A 20,848-nucleotide genomic window follows, 5' to 3' on the forward strand; every position below is an offset into this window, starting at 1 on the left:
GAGAGTGTGCTCGCCAAGCTCCTGGTCACCTGAGCTTCTCAGACCTGGGAAGGGCACAAAACGCCTTTGTGGAGTACCCAAGAACCTGAACCTGAGCAGCTTAGACCTGGGAAGTACACACAACCCAGGGCCTGCCTTAGACAGTTCCCCTGCAGAGCAACCTGGAGCCTGAACAGTGTAGACTGGGAAAGCGCACACGCCATGAGTGGGGGCAAACCCAGTGTGGCCCAGACACTGCAAGCACTCCCCACACATGCCAGTGATATTTGTTTGCAGTGTTCCTCCCTTCCCACAGCACAACTGAACAAGTGAGCTTAAAAAAGTGACCACCTTCACCCGCTTGTGTCAGGGTGGAAATTAGACACTGAAGAGACTTGCAAACAGAAGAAGCCAAAATAAACAGAGGGAACCACTTTGGAAGTGACAGGTGCAACATCTTAAAACCCTGTAGTTAGCACCGACTATATTGGAAGGGGCCTATAGACCTTGCGAAGTATAAACTGGAACAAGGAACTATCTGAAACTGAACTGACCCCACACTGCCCGCAACAGCTCCAGAGAAATTCCTAGATATATTTTATTATTATCATTTTTTTAATGTTTTAAATTTTTTTATTTTTAAGTCCTTTATTACTCCTTTAATTTTCATTTTTATAACCTACTATTACCTTGCAAAAAAAAGACCCTATTTTTAAATCAAATTTCATATATATTTTTTATAATTTTTGTGATTTTGTTTTGTATTTTTAATATTGTATTTTTGAGAGTCTAACCTCTACTCTAGATTTTTAATCTTCGTTTTTTGGTATTTGTTATCAATTTCGTACCTTTAAGAATCCAATCTTCAGTACCCATTTTTACTTAGGAGTGTGATTACTGACTTGATTGCCCCCTCCCCTTTTTGATTCTCTTTTTTCTCCCCCAGGTCACCTCTATCTCCTCCCTCCCCCTTCTCTTCTCTACTTAATTCTGTGAACCTCTTTGGGTATTCTGGGCTGTGGAGAACATTTAGGGAACTGATTATTGGCTAGATCTGTCTCTCTCCTTTTGACTTCCCCTCTTCTCCTCCTGGTCACCTCTATCTCCTTCCTCCCTCTTCTCTTCTCTATGTAATTCCGTGAACCTCTCTGGGTGTTCCAGGCTGTGGAGAGCACATAGGGACTTTATCACTGGCTAGATTACGCTCTCCCCTTTTGATTCTCCCTCTTCTCCTCCTGGTCACATCTATTTCCCTCATCCCTCTTCTCTCCTCCACGTAACTCTGCAAACCTCTCTGAGTGTCCCTCACTGTGGAGAATCTTTTCTCCATTAACCTAGATGTTTTATCAGTGGTGCTGTATGGATGGAGAAGTCTTGAGGCTACTGTAAGAATAAGACTGAAAACAACAGGCAGGAGGCTTAAATCCAAAATCTGAGAATACCAGAAAATTCCTGACTCCAGGGAACATTAATCGATAAGAGCTCATCCAAAACCCTCCATACCTCCACTGAAACCAAGCTCCACCCAAGAGCCAACAAGCTCCAGAGCAAGACATACCACGCTAATTCTCCAGCAACGCAGGAACATAGCTCTGAGCTTTAATATACAGGCTGCCCAAAGTCACACCAAACCCATAGACACCTCAAAACGCACTACTAGACACTTCATTGCACTCCAGAGAGAAGAGATCCAGTTCCACCCACCAGAACACAGATGCAAGCTTCCCTAACCAGGAAATCTTGACCAGCCACTCATCCAACCCCACCCACAGGGAGGAACCTCCACAATAAAGAGGAACCACAAACTTCAAGCATACAGAAAGGCCACCCCAAACACAGCAATCTAAACAAGATGAAAAGGCAGAGAAATACTCAGCAGATAAAGGAACATGATAAATGCCCACCAAACCAAACAAAGGAGGAGGAGATAGGGAATCTACCTGAGAAAGAATTCTGAATAATGATAGTAAAAATGATCCAAAATCTTGAAAACAAAATGGAGTTACAGATAAATAGTCTGGAGACAAGGATTGAGAAGATGCAAGAAATGTTTATCAAGAACCTAGAAGAAATAAAAAAGAGTCAATCAATAATGAATAATGCAGTAACTGAGATCAAAAACACTCTGGAGGGAACCAACAGTAGAATAACTGAGGCAGAAGATAGGATAAGTGAGGTGGAAGATAGAATGGTGGAAATAAATGAAGCAGAGAGGAAAACAGAAAAAAGAATTAAAAGAAAGGAGGACAACGTCAGAGACTTCTGGGACAATGTCAACATTTGAATCAGAGGCATCCCAAAAAAAGAAGACAGATTACTGTACCCAGCAAGGATCTCATTCAAATATGAAGGAGAAATCAAAAGCTTTACAGACAAGAAAAAGCTGAGAGAATTCAGCACCACCAAACCAGCTCTTCAACAAATGCTAAAGCATCTTCTCTAGACAGGAAACACAGAAAGGGTGTATAAACTCAAACCCAAAACAACAAGTAAATGGCAATGGAATCATACTTATCAATAATTACCTTAAATGTAAATGGGTTGAATGCCTCAACCAAAAGATAAAGACTGGCTGAATGGATACAAAAACAAGACCTCTATATATGCTGTCTACAAGAGACTCACCAAGGGACACATACAGACTGAAAGTGAAAGGCTGGAAAAATATATTTCATGCAAATGGAGACCAAAAGAAAGCAGGAGTAGCAATACTCATATCAGATAAAATAGACTTTGAAATAAAGGCTATGAAAAGAGACAAAGAAAGATACTACATAATGATCAAAGAATCAATCCAAGAAGAAGGTATAACAATTATAAATATATATGCACCCAACATAGGAGCACCGCAATATGTAAGGCAAATGCTAACAAGTATGAAAGGGGAAATTAACAGTAACACAATAATAGTCGGAGACTTTAATATCCCACTCACACCTATGGACAGATCAACTAAACAGAAAATTAGCAGGGAAACACAAACTTTAAATGATACAATAGACCAGTTAGACCTAATTGATAGCTATAGGACATTACACCCCAAAACAATGAATTTCACCTTTTTCTCAAGTGCACACGGAACCTTCTCCAGGATAGATCACATCCTGGGCCATAAATCTAGGCTTGGTAAATTCAAAAAAAATGAAATCATTCCAAGCATCTTTTCTGATCACAATGCAATAAGATTAGATGTCAACTACAGAAAAAAAAAAAAAACTATTAAAAATAACACCATATGGAGGCTAAACAACATGCTTCTGAATAACCAACAAATCACAGAAGAAATTGAAAAAGAAATCAAAATATGCATAGAAACAAATGAAAATGAGAACATAACAACCCAAAACCTATGGGACTCAGTAAAAGCAGCGCTAAGGGGAAGATTCATAGCAATGCAAGCTTACCTCAAGAAACAAGAGAAAAGTCAAATAAATAACCTAATTCTACACCTAAAACAACTAGAAAAGGAGGAAATGAAGAACCCCAGGGTTAGTAGAAGGAAAGAAATCATAAAAATTAGGGCAGAAATAAACACAAAAGAAACAAAGGAGACCATAGCAAAACTCAACAAAGTTAAAAGCTGGTTCTTTGAGAAGATAAATAAAATAGACAAACCATTAGCCAGACTCATCAAGAAAAAAAGGGAGATGAATCAAATCAACAAAATTAGAAATGAAAATGGAGAAATCACAACAGACAACACAGAAATACAAAGGATCAGGAGAGACTACTATCAGCAACTACATGCCAATAAAATGGACAACTTGGAAGAAACGGATAAATTCTTAGAAAAGTATAACTTTCCAAAACTGAACCAGGAAGAAATAGAAAATCTTAACAGACCCATCACAAGCACAGAAATCGAAACCATAATCAGAAATCTTCCAGCAAACAAAAGCCCAGGCTTCACAGCTGAATTCTACCAAAAATTTAGAGAAGAGCTAACACCTATCCTACTCAAACTCTTCCAGAAAATTGCAGAGGAAGGTAAACTGCCAAACTCATTCTATGAGGCCACCATCACCCTAATACCAAAACCTGACAAAGATGCCACAAAAATAGAAAAATACAGGCCAATATCACTGATGAACATAGATGCAAAAATCCTTAACAAAATTCTAGCAAACAGAATCCAACAACATATTAAAAAGATCATACATCATGACCAAGTGGGCTTTATCCCAGGGATGCAAGGATTCTTTAATATCTGCAAATTAATCAATGTGATACATCACATTAACAAATTGAAAGATAAAAACCATATGATTATCTCAATAGATGCAGAGAAAGCCTTTGACAAAATTCAACATCCATTTATGATAAAAACCCTCCAGAAAGCAGGCATAGAAGGAACATACCTCAACATAATAAAAGCCATATATGATAAACCTACAGCAAACATTATCCTCAATGGTGAAAAATTGAAAGCATTTCCCCTAAAGTCAGGAACAAGACTAGGGTGCCCACTCTCATCACTACTATTCAACATAGTTTTGGAAGTCTTAGCCACAGCAATCAGAGAAGAAAAAGAAATAAAAGGAATCCAGATTGGAAAAGAAGTAAAACTCTCACTGTTTGCAGATGACATGTCCTCTACGTAGAAAACCCTAAAGACTCCACAGAAAATTACTAGAGCTAATCAATGAATAGAGTAAAGTTGCAGGATATAAAATTAACACACAGAAATCCCTTGCATTCCTATACACTAACAATGAGAAAACAGAAAGAGAAATTAAGGAAACAATTCCATTCACCATTGCAACGAAAAGAATAAAATACATAGGAATATATCTACCTAAAGAAACAAAAGACCTATATATATAAAACTATAAAACATTGATGAAAGAAATCAAAGATAACACAAATAGATGGAGAAATATACCATGTTTATGGATTGGAAGAATCAATATAGTGAAAATGAGTATACTACCCAAAGCAATCTATAGATTCAATGCAATCCCTATCAAGCTCCCAATGGTATTTTTCAGAGAAATAGAACAAATAATTTCATAATTTGTATGGAAATACAAAAAACCTCGAATATGCAAAGCAATCTTGAGAGAAGAATGGAGCTGGAGGAATCAACCTGCCTGAATTCAGACTACACTACAAAGCTACAGTCATCAAGACAATATGGTACTGGCACAAAGACAGAAATATAGATCAATGGAACAAAATAGAAAGCCCAGAGATAAATCCATGCACCTATGGACACCTTATCTTTGACAAAGGAGGCAAGAATATACAATGGAGAAAAGACAATCTCTTTAATAAGTGGTGCTGGGAAAACTGGTGAACCACTTGTAAAAGAATGAAACTAGAACACTTTCTAACACCATACACAAAAATAAACTCAAAATGGATTAAAGATCTAAATGTAAGACCAGAAATTATAAAACTCCTAGAGGAAAACATAGGCAAAACACTCTGACATAAATCACAGCAGGGTCCTCTATGACCCACCTCCCAGAGTAATGGAAATAAAAGCAAAAATAAACAAATGGGATCTAATTAAACTTAAAAGTTTTGCACAATGAAGGAAACTATAAGCAAGGTGAAAAGACAGCCTTCAGAATGGGAGAAGATAATAGCAAACAAAGCAACTGACAAAGAATTAATCTCAAAAATATACAAGCAGCTCCTGCAGCTCAATTCCAGAAAAATAAACGACCCAATCAAAAAATGGGCCAAAGAACTAAACAGACATTTCTCTAAAGAAGACATACAGATGGCTAACAAACACATGAAAAGATGCTCAACATCACACATTATCAGAGAAATGCAAATCAAAACCACAGTGAGGTACCATCTCACGCCAGTCAGAATGGCTGCTGTCAAAAAGTCTACAAACAATAAATGGTGGATAGGGTGTGGAGAAAAGGGAACCATCTTACACTGTTGGTGGGAATGCAAACAACCACTATGTGTGGAGAAAAGGGAACCGTCTTACACTGTTGGTGGGAATGCATACAACCACTATGAAGAACAGTGTGGAGATTCCTTAAACAACTGGAATAGAACTGCCATATGACCCAGCAATACCACTGCTGGTCATACACACCAAGGAAACCAGAATTGAAAGAGACACGTGTACCCCAGTGTTCATCACAGCACTGTTTACAATAGCCAGGACATGGAAGCAACCTAGATGTCCATCTACAGATGAATCGATAAGAAAGCTGTGGTACATACACACAATGGAATATTACTCAGCTATTAAACAGAATGCATTTGAATCAGTTCTAATGAGATGGATGAAACTGGAGCCTATTACACAGAGTGAAGTAAGTCAGAAAGAAAAACACCAATACAATATACTAATGCATATATATGGAATTTAGAAAGATGGTAATGATGACCCTATATGCGAGACAGCAAAAGAGACACAGATGTAAAGAACAGTCTTTTGGACTCTGTGGGAGAAGGTGAGGGTGGGATGATTTGAGAGAATAGCATTAAAATATGTATATTATCATATGTGAAACAGATCACCAGTCCAGGTTTGATGCATGAGACAGGGTGCTCAGGGCTGGTCCACTGGGATGACCCTGAGGGATGGGATGGGGAGAGAGGTGGGAGGTGGGTTCAGGATGGGGAACACATGTACACCCATGGCTGATTCATGCCAATGTATGGCAAAAAACACTACAATATTGTAAAGTAATTAGCCTCCAATTAAAATAATTTAATTGAAAAAATAATAACCCAGCAATCCCATTCTGATCATATATCCAGAAAAGATGAAAACAAAACTCTTTAATTCAAAAAGATACATGCATCCCAGTGTTTATAGCACTATTTACAATAGCCAAGACATGGAAGCAATCTAAGTGTCCACTGACAAATGAATGGATACAAAAGATGTGATATCTATATATACATACACACACACACACACACACACACACACACACACACAATGTAATTCTACTCAGTCACAGAAAAGAATGGTATATTGCCATTTGTAGCAACATAAGTGGAAGTAAGACAGATAAAGAAAAATATGCTAACACCTAGAGACTGGCATACTGAGTGAAGTAAATCAGACAAAGACAAATATCATATGATATCACTTACAAGTGGAATCTAAAAAATAATATAAATGAACTAATACACAAAACAGAAACAGACTCAAAGACATAGACAACAAACTTACTGTTAGCAAAGGGGAAAGGGAGGGAGGGACAAATTAGGTGTTTGGGATTATCAGATATACACTGCTGCTGCTGCTAAGTCGCTTCAGTCGTGTCCGACTCCGCACGACCCCATAGACGGCAGCACACCAAGCTCCGCCATCCCTGGGATTCTCCAGGCAAGAACACTGGAGTGGGTTGCCATTTCCTTCTCCAGTGCATGAAAGGGAAAAGTGAAAGTGAAGTCGCTCAGTCATGTCCGACTCTTAGCGACCCCATGGGCTGTAGCCTACCAGGCTCCTCCGTCCATGGGATTTTCCAGGCAAGAGATATACACTACTATACATAAAACAGATAAACAGGGATTTACTGTATAGCACAGTGAACTATATTCAATATCTTATAATAACCTATAATGGAAAAGAAGCTAAAATAGATATCAACATATAACTGAATCACTCTGCTGTACATCTGAAACACAATATTGTAATATCAGCTATATTTCAACTTTTTAAAAATAGTTAAACATTTTCCTGTAAAAAAAAAAAAAACCCTGAGGTTTAGAAAAGTTGACTTGGCTTTTAGGCCTCAAAACTAGTAAGGGATAAGGGCCAAGTGTTCTTTTTTACTTTTATATATTATCTTCATTTTCATTATGCTTTTGATCACTCCACAAATACTTTTTACCTTGAAAAGTATAATTGACTATAAATGCAAGCAAGACATAAATAAGCATTAAGTTCCATAAAAAAGACATATAAGACTTTTTTAAACAGTATAATCTTACCCAAATCGATATCTCGAATTCCCATGTACAATTCAAGAAGATCATCAACCTTTCCAATTGCCTTTTCTTTGGTTTCAGAAGGCTTTATGGAAGAAAAGAAAAATAAGACATTTTTACATGCAATCTCTTGAATGTTGGGGCATACATGGGGGAAATCAGAAGTGGAGCCGGTTCCTGGTTGTGTACTTCAGCTAATTTTAACGGAAATATACCTAGAATGCGGCCTGAAATTCAATACAAATCAATGCAGTAAATACTTATTTTTAGTGTTTGTGGTTAGGTATTATAGATGCAAATAAGAAAAACTAGGAAAGGTGTCTCCAAGTAGCTAGCAATCTTGAAGGGAGAGAGATGTGAAAATAAATAACTATTTAACCACAACAAGGACAATTTCTAAAGGATGTCAAAGGCATGGAGGCGTCACAGGGGCAATAAATTTTTTTATTAATTTATATTTGGCTGTGCTGGGTCTTCTTTGCCGTGTGTGGGCTTCATTAGCTGAGGTTCAAGGGCTCAGTAGTTGCAGCTCCCGGACCTTAGAATATGGGCTCAGTAGTTACAACACTCAGGCTTAGTTGCCCCATGGCATGTGGGATCTTCCCAGAGCTGGGACAGAACCCAGGCCCCCTGCATAAGCAGGAAGATTCTTAACCACTGGACCACCAGGGAAGTCCCGGTGGAAATAAATTTAAATCTCTAAGAGTCCAGCAAGACTTCAGAAAGGTGACTTAAGAACTGTGTTTTCAAAATTAACTGGTGTCAGATAAACCAGGACAGATAGAAGACAATAGAGACATGAAGTCTATGTGGGGTCACAGAGTCTGATAGAAAAGTACAGCAGTTTACAGGGACTGCAAGACATCCCATGTGATGGGAAATAGAGCGCCAGACATGACTAGATCTCAAGGGGTCCTGTGTGCCTTGAAAAGGGCAGAGCTCACCCCAAGAGTAAAACATCCTGAACACATACATCTAATTACTTGTACAGTAGTCCCCCACCCTTATCTGTGGTTTTGCTTTCCTCCTCAGTTATCTCAGCCAACTGAGGTCCAAAAATATGAAATGGAAAACTCCAGAAATAAACAGTTCCTAAGTTTTGAATTGTGTGCCACTGAGTAATATGATAAAACCTCACACCATCTGCTCCATCCCAGAACCCCCAACCATCGACATCATCTGCTCCTAAGATCCAACCTCCCCCGTCAACACAGCTAGATGATCCTCCTTCTGACCTAGAGTAAGAAGGCTAACAGTAGCCTAATGCTACGTCACAATGCCTGCGTCATTCGCCTCACTCCATCTCATCACACTGGCATTTTATCATCTCACATCAGCACAAGAAGAGTGAGTCCAGTAAAATAAGATCTTTGAAGAGAGAGACCACATTCACACAGCTTTTATTATAGTACATTTTATACTTGTTCTATTTAACTATTAGTTGTCATCAACTTTTACTGTGCCCAATTTATAAATTAAACTTTATCATAGGTATATATGTACAGGAAAAACAGTATAAACAGGACTCAGTACTATCCACAATTTCAGGCATCCATTGGGGGGTTTGGAACGTGTCTGCTGTGGATAAGAGGAGACTACTGTATGTATTCTTTATCAGTTACATACATAATATGTGTATTAAGGGTACCAAAGTATTTTTGTTCTTCCTAACTATTTAGTAAAAGTTTCTATCAAAAAACATGATCACATATATTTTATTGTTCTTTAAAAATCTTGGTTTAATATTTGGTAAAGTCTGGTTCTATGTTTATTTTATTTTAATATTTGGTTTTAAATGGCTTCAGAGCTGGAAAAAAAACTGCCCAAAGATATTAAATGTGCAAACATAGGTACAAATGTTGAATTCAAGATTAAGTTGCAAAAAATTCATAATACTTTAAATACTGCCATAAACATAGGTTGTTTTGTATTCTCAAAACTTATTTTAAAATACATTTTCCTACACTAAAATTTTATTTTTATTTCTTTGAGGATATTATTACAACTTTCATGTACTTTTATTTATATTAACTAAACCTTTAAAACAATGAGACAAGAGACACGATATATCACTCTTGACTTCTTTGCGATGTATTTTGAATAGTCTGTGTAAAGAGGACAAGGAAATGGCAACCCACTCCAGTATTCTTGCCTGGAGAATCCCAGGGACGGCGGAGCCTGATAGGCTGCCGTCTATGGGGTCGCACAGAGTCGGACACGACTGAAGCGACTTAGCAGCAGCAGCAGCATGCAAAGTAACTTAGGTATTTATCTTTGCATCCATCCAGATACACTGCAGGTTATTGCAGCAAGTATCAGTACTTCTCACACAAAAATGGCCACCAAGATTTTACTATTCTAAACAGATCTTGATCTCATCATCCCTTTTCCATTCACATTCTGATTGCCTGTGTTCGGTCCTAATTTCTTTTAATTGAGATATAATTGACATATACTATTAGTTTCAGGTATACAACATATGATTTTATATGTGTATATACTATAAAAAAATCACCACAGTAAGTCTAGTTACCCATCATTACACATAGTTTTCTCTTCCTTGTGATGAGAACTTTTAAGATCTAGTCTCTTCATGTGTATTGTCATATGTGAAACAGAGCACCATTCCATGTTCGATGCATGTGACAAGGGCTCGGGGCCGGGGCAGTGGGATGATCCAGAGGGATGGGAGGGGGAGGGAGGTGGGTGGGGGGTTCGGGAAGGGGAACACATGTAAACCCATGGCTGATTCTTGTCAATGTATGACAAAAACTATTACAATATTGTAAAGTAATTAGCCCCCAAGTAAAATAAATAAATTTATAAAAAAAAATAAAAAAAAAAAAAAAAAAAAGATCTAGTCTCTTAGCAACTTTCAAATATACAATACAGTATTATCAACAATAATCACCAAGCTGTGAGTCCATTCTCAGGACTTACTTCTAACTGAAAGTTTGTACCTTTTGATCCCCTTCACCATTTCACCCACCCCACCTGCTCAACTCCCTGCCTCTGGCAGCAACCAATCTGCTCTGTTTCTATACAAGGTGTGGTTTGTTTTGTTTGGAAGGGAAGAGGGGGAGATAATAAAACTGAGGTCATCCAATATTTGTCTTTCTCTGACGTATTACACTATTGTTCAGGTCCATCCACATCCTACAAATGGCAGGATTTCCTTCTTTTGACTGAATAATACTCCCTCGTCTTTTCTTATTTGCAGAGGTTTCCTAATTGGTCTCCCCACCCGCAATCTTCACTCTCGCAAATCTACCCTGCTCAACATTCCATCCCCTAGAACCAAGGGATTTTTCTAAAATGCAAAACCAACTTGCTGCTCCCCTTGCAATTTTTAAATAGCCACCGCCCCCCCCCAACCCTCAGCATTATTTACAGACCCTTCACGCCCTGACCCAGGCCTCTATCTCCAGTCTCAACACCTCCCACTAGATACTTCCAGCAGCCACACTCCAGCCTCATGGGCATTTACAAGGCTCCCATATCCATTATCATTTCATGCCCAGAATACTCTTCTCTCCATCTGTGACTAACTCAACTATTTCTTATGGAGGCAACACTCCCAATTTCCCTCTTTACTGATTCCTAACTGTAGCTCATCAGCTAGCCCCTTCCCTGTGACATTAACCTTGTCCTTCTGGTTTGCAACAGTTTATTTTCATGCCTCTTCCCTTTAAAGGAAAAACAAAGTCTTTAATCACCTTTGTGTTACCAGCACCTGGACTATGCCTGTCTCAACAAACACACAGCAAGTAACTCATGCAAATGGAGTATTATTCAGTTTTCAGAATTTGTGCTAGGTGATGAGGAGCTGCTTGGTTTCAAATCTTTACTGTTTGAAATTAATCATAGGTCATTTGTATCAAATTTAATATTAGTGCCAAACTAGTTTTTTTTCCCCTTTATTATGAGCTATTTTAATTGCCCTATTTCAAGAAACAGGCTATGAGATCTAGATGTTTATCTTGGAATGAATCTTTCCCACCTCCTCAGGCAGATCTTCAGTTATTCTTTTTCCTTCCAGCACCTGATACACAGCTGCTGCTCATAAATAAACAGATATGTGTGACCCACGTGAACTGTTAGAAGACAGCCCCCCTCCTGAAGTGACGTGGAGTTTTTCCTGCCGACTCTACTTCCTCTGCAAGCAGTTTGAAGGTCTGTGCTTTTCCCCTCCCAGCCTCCACTGCAGAGCACAGCTGGGACCCCCAGCTCCTTCCCACTGTCCTTTCACCCTCTTACAGATTCCTTTCTTCCACCTAGGTGTGTTCACTTGTTCAATGAACACTTACTGGCCTTCAGCAGTATGCCTGGCAGCAGGCTGGGCACCGAAAAAGTAACGACTCTGAAATGACCAGAAGTTACTGCCCTGGGTGTTTTCACAAACCTCATCATCTCTCACTTTCAAAATGCTTCTGGCCCTCCCGGGCCTCTCCGCTGTCACCAGCCTCTATTTTAATCTACTCATTCACCCAGGAACAAGACATCCAACTTGGAATCTTCCTCTGGAGTCCCCAAAACTGACAACATCCTGGGTGACTTCAACCTTCAAGAAGACAACCTTGCCCTTGTGGTTCCTTATGTATCTGCTCCAACAAACCACACCCATGACTGACCCTGAGATCGTCCCCCACAAGCTCTGGATCCTATGATAACAGCCTCCTTACCATTCATCTGTCTCACTCTTTTGTTCTTCAAGCAGCTGGGAGCCCTAGGACAGTATATATACACACAGACACATCCCTCCCACCCCAGGCAGGCACTCTGGAGCTCAGAGGCCTGCCTGTCCTGCCCTCCCCCACAGGAGGGCTTCATCACAGCTGTCTTCCTGTGGTGGGCAGGCCTGCCATTTGCCACTTTAAATCCTCACCACTGCTGCCCTCTTCTGCTCTCCTTCCCTCCATTCATCTCTTCTCCTGGTGTTTTCCACTTAAATACCGACTTTTCATAGACACAGTCAATCAGCAAAACCCTTCTTCCCATCAAGCATAAATGAATCACTCACTAATTCATTAAATTCAAAGATCTGAGCTCCTCTGAAGTGTCAGGCACTGTTCTAGGTGCTGGAGATATGGCAGTGATCAGGACAGATGAGAACAAGACAAGGAACAAAAAGGAAACAAAGATACAACGAAGCCCAACAGGTTCAGCACCTTAGAGAAAATAAAGGGCAAGGAAGATTGGGCAGAGGGCAGGTGGCAGGAACTGCTATTATATTATGCTGAGAGGTTAGAGAGGGCAGGTGGCAGGAACTGCTATTATATTATGCTCAGAGGTTAGACAGGGTGGGACAAAGACAGAAATTGAAGGCAGCAAGGGAGTGAGCCATGCCCATAAGTGAGGAGAGCATCAGCCAGACGTAACAGCTCATACAGAGGTCCTGAGATAGGGATTTATTTAGAATATTTGTGGACAGCAAGGAGACTCAAGTGGCTGAAGCAGGGGGAGGCAGGAGGAGAGAGACAGAGATGAGATCAGAGTAGAAACACACAGTCAGATCATGCTGGTCCCTCTGAGGATGTTAGCTTGTTACTCTGAGGGAACCCACTGGAGGATTTCCAACAGATTGTTAAAGAAAAGTAACAATCTCATTTGTATTTTCAAAGGATAACCCTAGTTGCTATGTGGGTAAAGAGGGTAAGAAGGCAAGGGAGAGAGAAAGCAGGAAGCATGAGCTGGTGACCACAATAGTTGAGATGAGCTGTTGGTGCCTTGGGTCAGAGTGGTGGGGCCAAAGGTGGGGAGAAGTTAGTCACTCTGGTCTGCTGTGGAGGTGGATACACCAGGATTTGCTGATGGAAGGGATGTGGGACATGAAAGAGGAGACCAGATGATTATCAAATGCTTTGCCTAAGGAGACTGGTTTTCATGAACATCATCTTTCACTGTCAAAATCTCAAGTCTGTTTACTCCTACAGGTGGCTCAGTGACTTTTTCTTAGATCTCAGAGAGCTTTGGCTGATTTAAGTTTTTGAGGCAGTCCAGATGTCTGTATACTCTAGAAAAAATTGACTGCAGGTAGCTGAGGATTGCTGTATCACAATCTCTCCTCACGCACTTAGTTTCTGTATTTCCTTCTCAAATGCCCTCAATAACTTTCATATTGTCTAAGCAGGCAATGAATTAAAGACCATGCCTTAATTAGAATACAAGGCATCTTACTTAATCTTGTGATTTTACCTTTATTTTCAACTCTGACAAACATGAATGTTCATGCATTTCCAAGCCGAATAGGGACTAAGTGAACCTAACATACCACTTCCTCCACGGTGGCAGGACCTTTCGATCTCAGACGAAGTGTCTCCCTTCCCGTACCAATCCTTCCTGTTGATGACTTTCCAGCTTTTGACCTGGGCTCCATATCTATAAAAATACAATGGATAGGAAAAGGTACATATATTAAGAATTTCAACTGATGGCTATAAAAGCTAATGGAGTTTCCATCACAAATTTTTGTATAGTTATTGTGAAATTTGATAAAACTATGCCTCCTGATAGAATTTCCCCAAATAAATTCACCTGTCATCCATTTTTTCTCATACAAGAGTCTCTCAAATGATAGAGAGGTATGGAAGGTCTGGCTACAAAAAGAAAAGGGAATATGTGAAATGTGCTGATGGGAAAGACTGGAAGTTACAATGAACAAAAACTAAAACAATTGGTTTTATTTTAAGAGTAAAGAAGTCTATGTGGCATGAAGGCAGAGGTTGGTGTACAGCTGGACTTCATCAAGATCATGAAGAAGGGAAAGAGTTATGTCTTGATAGAAGACAGGGATGGAGGCACCATTATTTGAGGACCTACCTTCTGATTGACACTTTAAATACAAAATCCCATTTAATCCTCACGCTAACCTAAGAGGCAAGTTAGAGCCATCACTTTACAGAAAAGGAAATTGAACTCAGTAGAGATCAGAAGTGAAGTTTTAGTCATTCAATCATGTATGACTCTTCTCAATCCCCTGGACTGCAGCCCGCCAGGCTCTTCTGTCCATGAAATTCTCTAGGCAAAAATACTGGAGTGGGTTGCCACTTCCTTCTCCTGGGGATCTTCCCACCCAGGGATCAAACCTTGGTCTCATATTGCAGGCAGATTCTTTACCATCTGAGCCACTAGGGAAGCAATTGGAGCTGGGATTCAAATCCAGGTCTTGTGACCCCAAAGTCTGTATGCCTTCCTCCACAACACTTCACCACCACACCTCTTGGAAGCACAAGGAATACATTCAGAGGTGGGTGGATGAGAGAGGCAGGGTCCTCAGGAGGCTGGAAACGGCAGGAAGGAGGTCCTCTCAGAAGGCAGGAGAGAACAGGGAGCCTGACGGAGCAAGAGTTCACCAGGTGCTGCTCCTTTCTATGTGTGTGAGTTATTTTGGTTGCGTTTTTCCAACATACCAAGAGTCACCCCTCAATACCAGACAGTAACATAAATGAGTGAAAGGGTAGAATGGAAATGGAGGATGACTCCCAGGAGGTACCCTATCTAGGCCACTCCAGCAACTGCCTGGCCTGTCAGAAAGTAGACACTGCACAGACAGATCTTCTGTTTGTTTGCAAAGAAAATCAATCCTCAGTTTTGTGCCAGATTTTTAACTTTTAGCAATTAATTCAAACTTTAAAACAACACAATGAAAAAATAAAAGATTTGTGGATCGGGTTCCAATCACAGGCCACCAGTTTTGAACTCCTACAGGTATGCCCTGGGTCCTCTTGACTGAGGACTCTGGAGCAGCAGTTTGGGGCAAGGATGGACGTGGGGGTGGGAAGACACAGCAACCAGCCCGAGAGATAGCTGAGCTCCGATGCGGAGTTGCAGGGCAGGCTGTGGTGTGTGAGCGGGTAGTGAGATCTGTACAGAGCACTCAAGGACATCAGGTGGTCTGCACGAATGCATCCTTCCTTATAATCAAGGGTAATTTTCATCTTGAGCAAGCCTTGTTTCACTATTGGGGATCTACTCCAAGGTGGGTAGGATTTTACATGTTAATTTTAACATGTATTTGAGGACAGAGTCACCAAAACATAAACATAAGTTTTCCTCTGAGAGTGCAATTATTAAAAATAATAATTGAGGGACTTTCCTCGTGGTTCAGTGGTTAAGATTTCACCTTACAATGCAGGGGTATGGGTTCAATCCCTGGATGGGGAGCTAAGATCTCACATGCCTTGTGGCCAAAAAGCCAATGCATAAACAAAAGCAAAATTGTAACAAATTCAATAAAGACTTTAAAAACGGTCCACATTAAAAAAAAAAAAACCTTAAAAAAAAAATGATCATGAGATACCCAGGACAGTTCCCCTAACCCAAACCTCTAAATGATAGCTGACAGTGTTCATGCTGATCACGATGACCTGACAGATGCTTGGGAGACTAGAGCTGTATCAGCAAGTTTATAGCATCTGCCTTGGCAGTCACACTGTGTCCCATCGGAGGGAAGAAAATTAACAGGAGGAAAATGCTCACTCAGCACAGAGTTTCCAACAGAATACCCAAAGAAAAAGGTGAGGTCAGTCACCAGCACTGACCAGGATTCTGCACTGACCAGGCTGGAGTCATGTACAGACGTATGGCAGTCAAGACAGCCTCAACCTGAATGATACTAACCTCCAAGATAAACAACCTTACACACATCCACTGAGATTTCACCAAGCAACCTACTCCATGTAATTTGTCTTCCCATGGAAGTGTACTGCAGGGTGGGAAATGCTCAGTTAACACCTGTGTTTGGTCTAGCAAAGTAATACATAGGCATTCTGACTTATCAACAAGTCTTTTGTAAATTTGGTAAGCATGATATAACCCTGGTAAATTGCCCAAGTCTGGATACACTGGAGAAATTAAAGATTTCTGGGATGTATGAAGCTAAGGACCCAGGCCCTAGAATGCTGGAACTTCACGGAAGGATTGTCATCCAGGCTTGAGAAGTCAGCCAGCCTCCCTAGGTCTCTATGCACCTGGCTCTCACCTGAAACACCAGTAACTAAAAGAGCAAATGTGATGTGGAATGGAAGATTGTTTTCTAATAGGTTTTATTTTTTAAAGCCATGGTCTTTCCAGTAGTCATGTATGGATATGAGAGTTGGACTGTAAAGAAGGTAGAGTGCCAAAGAATTGATGCCTTCAAATAGTGGTGCTGGAGAAGACTCTTGAGAGTCACTTGGACTGTAAGGAGATCAAACCAGTCAATCCTAAGGGAAATCAACCCCAAACACTCATTGGAAGGACTGATGCTGAAGCTGAAGCTCTAATACTTTGCCCACCAGATGCAAAAAGCCGACTCATTGGAAAAGACCCTGACGCTGGGAAAGATTGAGGGCAGAAGAAGAGGGTGACAGAGGATAAGATAGTTGAATGGCATCGTCGACTCAGTGAACGTGAACCTGGGCAAACTCCGGGAGATGGTGAGGGATAGGGACATGCTGCAGTCCATGGGGTTGAAAAGAGTCAGACATGGCTTGGTGACTGAACAACAACAACTTTTAAAGCAGCTTTAAGTACACAACAAATTGAGAAGACAGAGCTCTCCCATACACCTCTTGCCCCAACATATACATCACCTCGCCCATGATCAACAATCCCCACCACAGAGGTACATTCATTACAATCAATGAAACTACACAGACACATCACATCACCTAAAGTTCAGTTTACATCATGGTTCACTCTTGGTGCTGCATATCCCGTGGGTTTGGAAGAATGAATAATGACATATATTCATCATCACAGTATCGTACAGAGTAGTTTCATTGCCTTAAAAATTCTCTGTGCACTGCCTGTTCACCCCAGATTTTTTTTTTTTTTTTTGAATCATTATGTTTGTCAAGTCATCTTCTGCTCCAAAGTGTTATCTCAAAGCTAACCACTTGGTGGCACCAAACCAAAAGCTGAAATTTTAGTTCTGGCTTAGCCTCCAGAAAGGCAGTTTTTAATGGCTGAAGAAACAGAAGCCATGTTCCTCTACCATCCTGATTCAGGGAAGTAAATCAACCGGTTTATACATAAAACCAGGCAGGATGGTCCTGTTAGCCTGCAGGGGAAAGAAAAGTTTTGTTTTTTTAATGTTTGTAAATGTTGTTAATCTGGCTTACTTGTAGAGTGCTGGCCCGTCTAAGCCTCTTGAACCAGCCAGGCCGAGCCCTAAATCCGCCATTTCACTCCCCATGAATGAATGTGCATAAGGCCTCTGTTGGGGATGAGCGATGGGGGGAATGCAGTTCACACAGGAGACACTGGTAATCAGTCTGCAGCTGCAGGGATCCACTAGACTCCAGGCTCCTCCGGGCTCCCCACCCCCACCCTGTGTCGCCCAGAGCACAGGACACTCACAGCTCAAGGGTGCACAGCGGGCTCCCACAGCTGAGATGAACATCACCAGGAAGCAGTCGTCTCAACTCACAAACCGTTTTGTGGCAATGGTATCTATTACTCTAATTACGTAATTTAATTTAAAACTATATGAACTGATGAAAGAAGTGTGAAACAAAAGAGTTATTATTACTAGGAAAACTAGGTTAACTGCTTTGGAAAGACTCCATAAAAGTGAGTTGGGGGGAAAAAAGGTGTAGGCAAAATGACACTAGGAGGTTAGGAAAATATCTTTAAACATCCAGCATTTTACATATCTGGGTTTTAGATATGAAACAGAACCCATAGATGTGCATTACCATTCTGATAACTAAAGAAATACTTAATAGAACTCCAATTTGTGTCCTCTCAGAGTTTTTTACATCTGAAGAGTAGGGAAAGAATGAAGCTTTATGTTTTAAATAAAATGCTTATATCTACTTGTCATTTTTTATGATGCCATTTTAACTGGCATTGTCAGTAAACAGCCCAGCCCCTGCTACATCATGACATTCAGGGAGAGATGAAGGAACAGAGGAGGCGGGAAGATGTCTGTCTCTGGTCCCACCCTGAGCCCCAGAGCAAGAGGAGGGCTGACATCAGCCAAGGCCCTGTCTTTAGGCGGAGAACAAGCAAACCAAGCTTAGCTCCCCAACCCACACAGGGCGTGTGTGGGTAAGCGGGGCATTCTCCTGCTTTTGCACAGAACAAGGTCTTGTTCTGGTCCCTTGAGGGCCTGACTTGACCTGGAGTACAATTAAGAGTAGGCTCAGGGCCCTGATGTCCATAAGAGGAAGGTACGTACAGACACAGTTGTATCCAACAAGAGATGGACTTCATAATCAGAGACTCTGAGTTAAAACACAGCTTCCCATTTACAAATTCTGTGAACTTAGGAATAAGTCCTCATCTGTAGGGATTCCCTCGTAGCTCAGTCAGTAAAGAATCTGCCTGCCATGCAGGAGACCCAGGTTCAATTTCTGTGTCAGAAACATCCCCCGAAGAAGGGAATGGCTACACACTCCAGTATTCTTGCCTGGGAAATCTCATGGACAGAGGAGCCTGGCAGGCTACAGTCCATGGGTTCAGAAGAGTCAGACGCAACTTAGCAACTAAACCACCACACCTCATCTGCATGTGCACTGAGAACACCAGCTACATAGAGTGTTGTCTAACGCGTTCAGAGGGCTCCCGGGTGAAAGCTGCCATGCCCAGTGGTCCGACTCACACACAGGGGCGGCGGCTGCTGCACTTGCTTCTGCTGACACATCCACCCTGGAAAGAGAGCCATCTGCTCTTCCCACACCCTTTCCCACAAAACCATTTGCATTGCTTTTCTCAGGATGAGAAACATGCTAAAGTCTCTCTTTGGATGTTCGGAAAGCTATCACTCCAAATACAAAGGCCTCCTTTTCATTCTGTCCCCTATAGAACAGTGATTTTCTCCCTTCCACTTACAGAAGCGTACAAACAAAAGATGATCCACTCCTTCAGATTCTCCAGAGTGGTCCAGTTGATTTTAAACCAAGCCCCTCAGGGGAACACTCAGCTGTGGGGGCCCTCCAGTGTCTATCTCACTGGACCCCCAATCCCCACTCAAAACGTCTCTTGTTAGAGTTACATGACACCATATGGTCAAGTGAGCAGACACATCAACACTCCATCCTGGAAGAGGAAATACACAGCCTCCTCCTCTAACCACCTGTGTAGGTGAACTAAGCTATTTCACCAGATTCACTAATGCATTTCTATAATTTCCAGCTCTGGAGTTACACAGCAACAAAATGGCAGCCAGATGGCAACTCAGGCACAACTTTGCAAGTTGTGTATGTCAATGACCTTCAGCATTGCAGGCCCAGAAAGGCTTTTTTCCAGTGTTCCCAAAGCTGACCTGAGTCTTAGGGACTGACTCACATTAACCAAATGCACAAGAACATATGTCATCACATCACTGTATTAATCACAGGGTCCAAGTGGGCTCCCATGCTTCCCTCTCATGAGCCAGAAACTTCCTGGGCAAAATGTGTAAGCAAAGACCCAGCCATGAAGGTCCAAGACAGCAAGGCTAAGGGAGGAAAGAGAAGGCAGTGTGCCCCAGACCCTGGGTTCCAAGACTTCAAAAGCAAACAATGGACAGTTGATGTTTTAGAGTCCCTCTCAACTGCATGACTCTCAGTTTATGAGGCCTCTACCCCTCTTGAGAATAAATCACTTGAAATTTTTTTGCCACTGGGTACTTAAGAAGCTTGGTGAGCATGGCTGACACTGGGGAAAAGGACATGAGCACAAAGGATAATTCTTATGGGCCACGGCTGTCAACAGGTAGCTCAGTGGCATGTGGTCTACAGGCATGTTTGCGGAGTGTGCAGTGTTTTCAGACTTTTTAAATTAATTGCCAACTTTTAAAAGTTGGGTGATTTCTCATCAAAAATCAAATGTTAAGTTTCTCTTGGAGGCTGACACATGCCTACAAAACAATAATAATTACAGTTGACAACTTTACTTTGGGGTCTGCAGCTCTCTGCCCTCCTTTTCTGACACTTGGGCTTCCCTGGTGGCTCAGCTGGTAAAGAAACCACCTGCAACGCGGGAG

The 20,848-nt window shown here is 41.1% G+C and overlaps 1 protein-coding gene across 2 annotated transcripts in view; it reads right to left on the reverse strand.

Moving 5' to 3' along the window:
* Nucleotides 1-20,848, reverse strand: part of GIPC2 (GIPC PDZ domain containing family member 2) — a 91,617-nt gene that overhangs the window by 17,204 nt on the left and 53,565 nt on the right. For both annotated transcript variants that reach the window (XM_081491816.1, XM_081491817.1), the window contains 2 exons: nucleotides 14,168-14,274; nucleotides 7,900-7,981 (listed from right to left, as the gene is read on the reverse strand). In XM_081491816.1, the coding sequence (XP_081347942.1) occupies nucleotides 7,900-7,981; nucleotides 14,168-14,274 (189 nt within the window). The remainder of the gene's footprint in view (nucleotides 1-7,899; nucleotides 7,982-14,167; nucleotides 14,275-20,848) is intronic.

Source organism: Giraffa tippelskirchi, chromosome 5 (assembly GCF_054371585.1).
Source record: "Giraffa tippelskirchi isolate mGirTip1 chromosome 5, T2T-mGirTip1v1.2.pri, whole genome shotgun sequence".
NCBI lineage: Eukaryota > Metazoa > Chordata > Mammalia > Artiodactyla > Giraffidae > Giraffa > Giraffa tippelskirchi.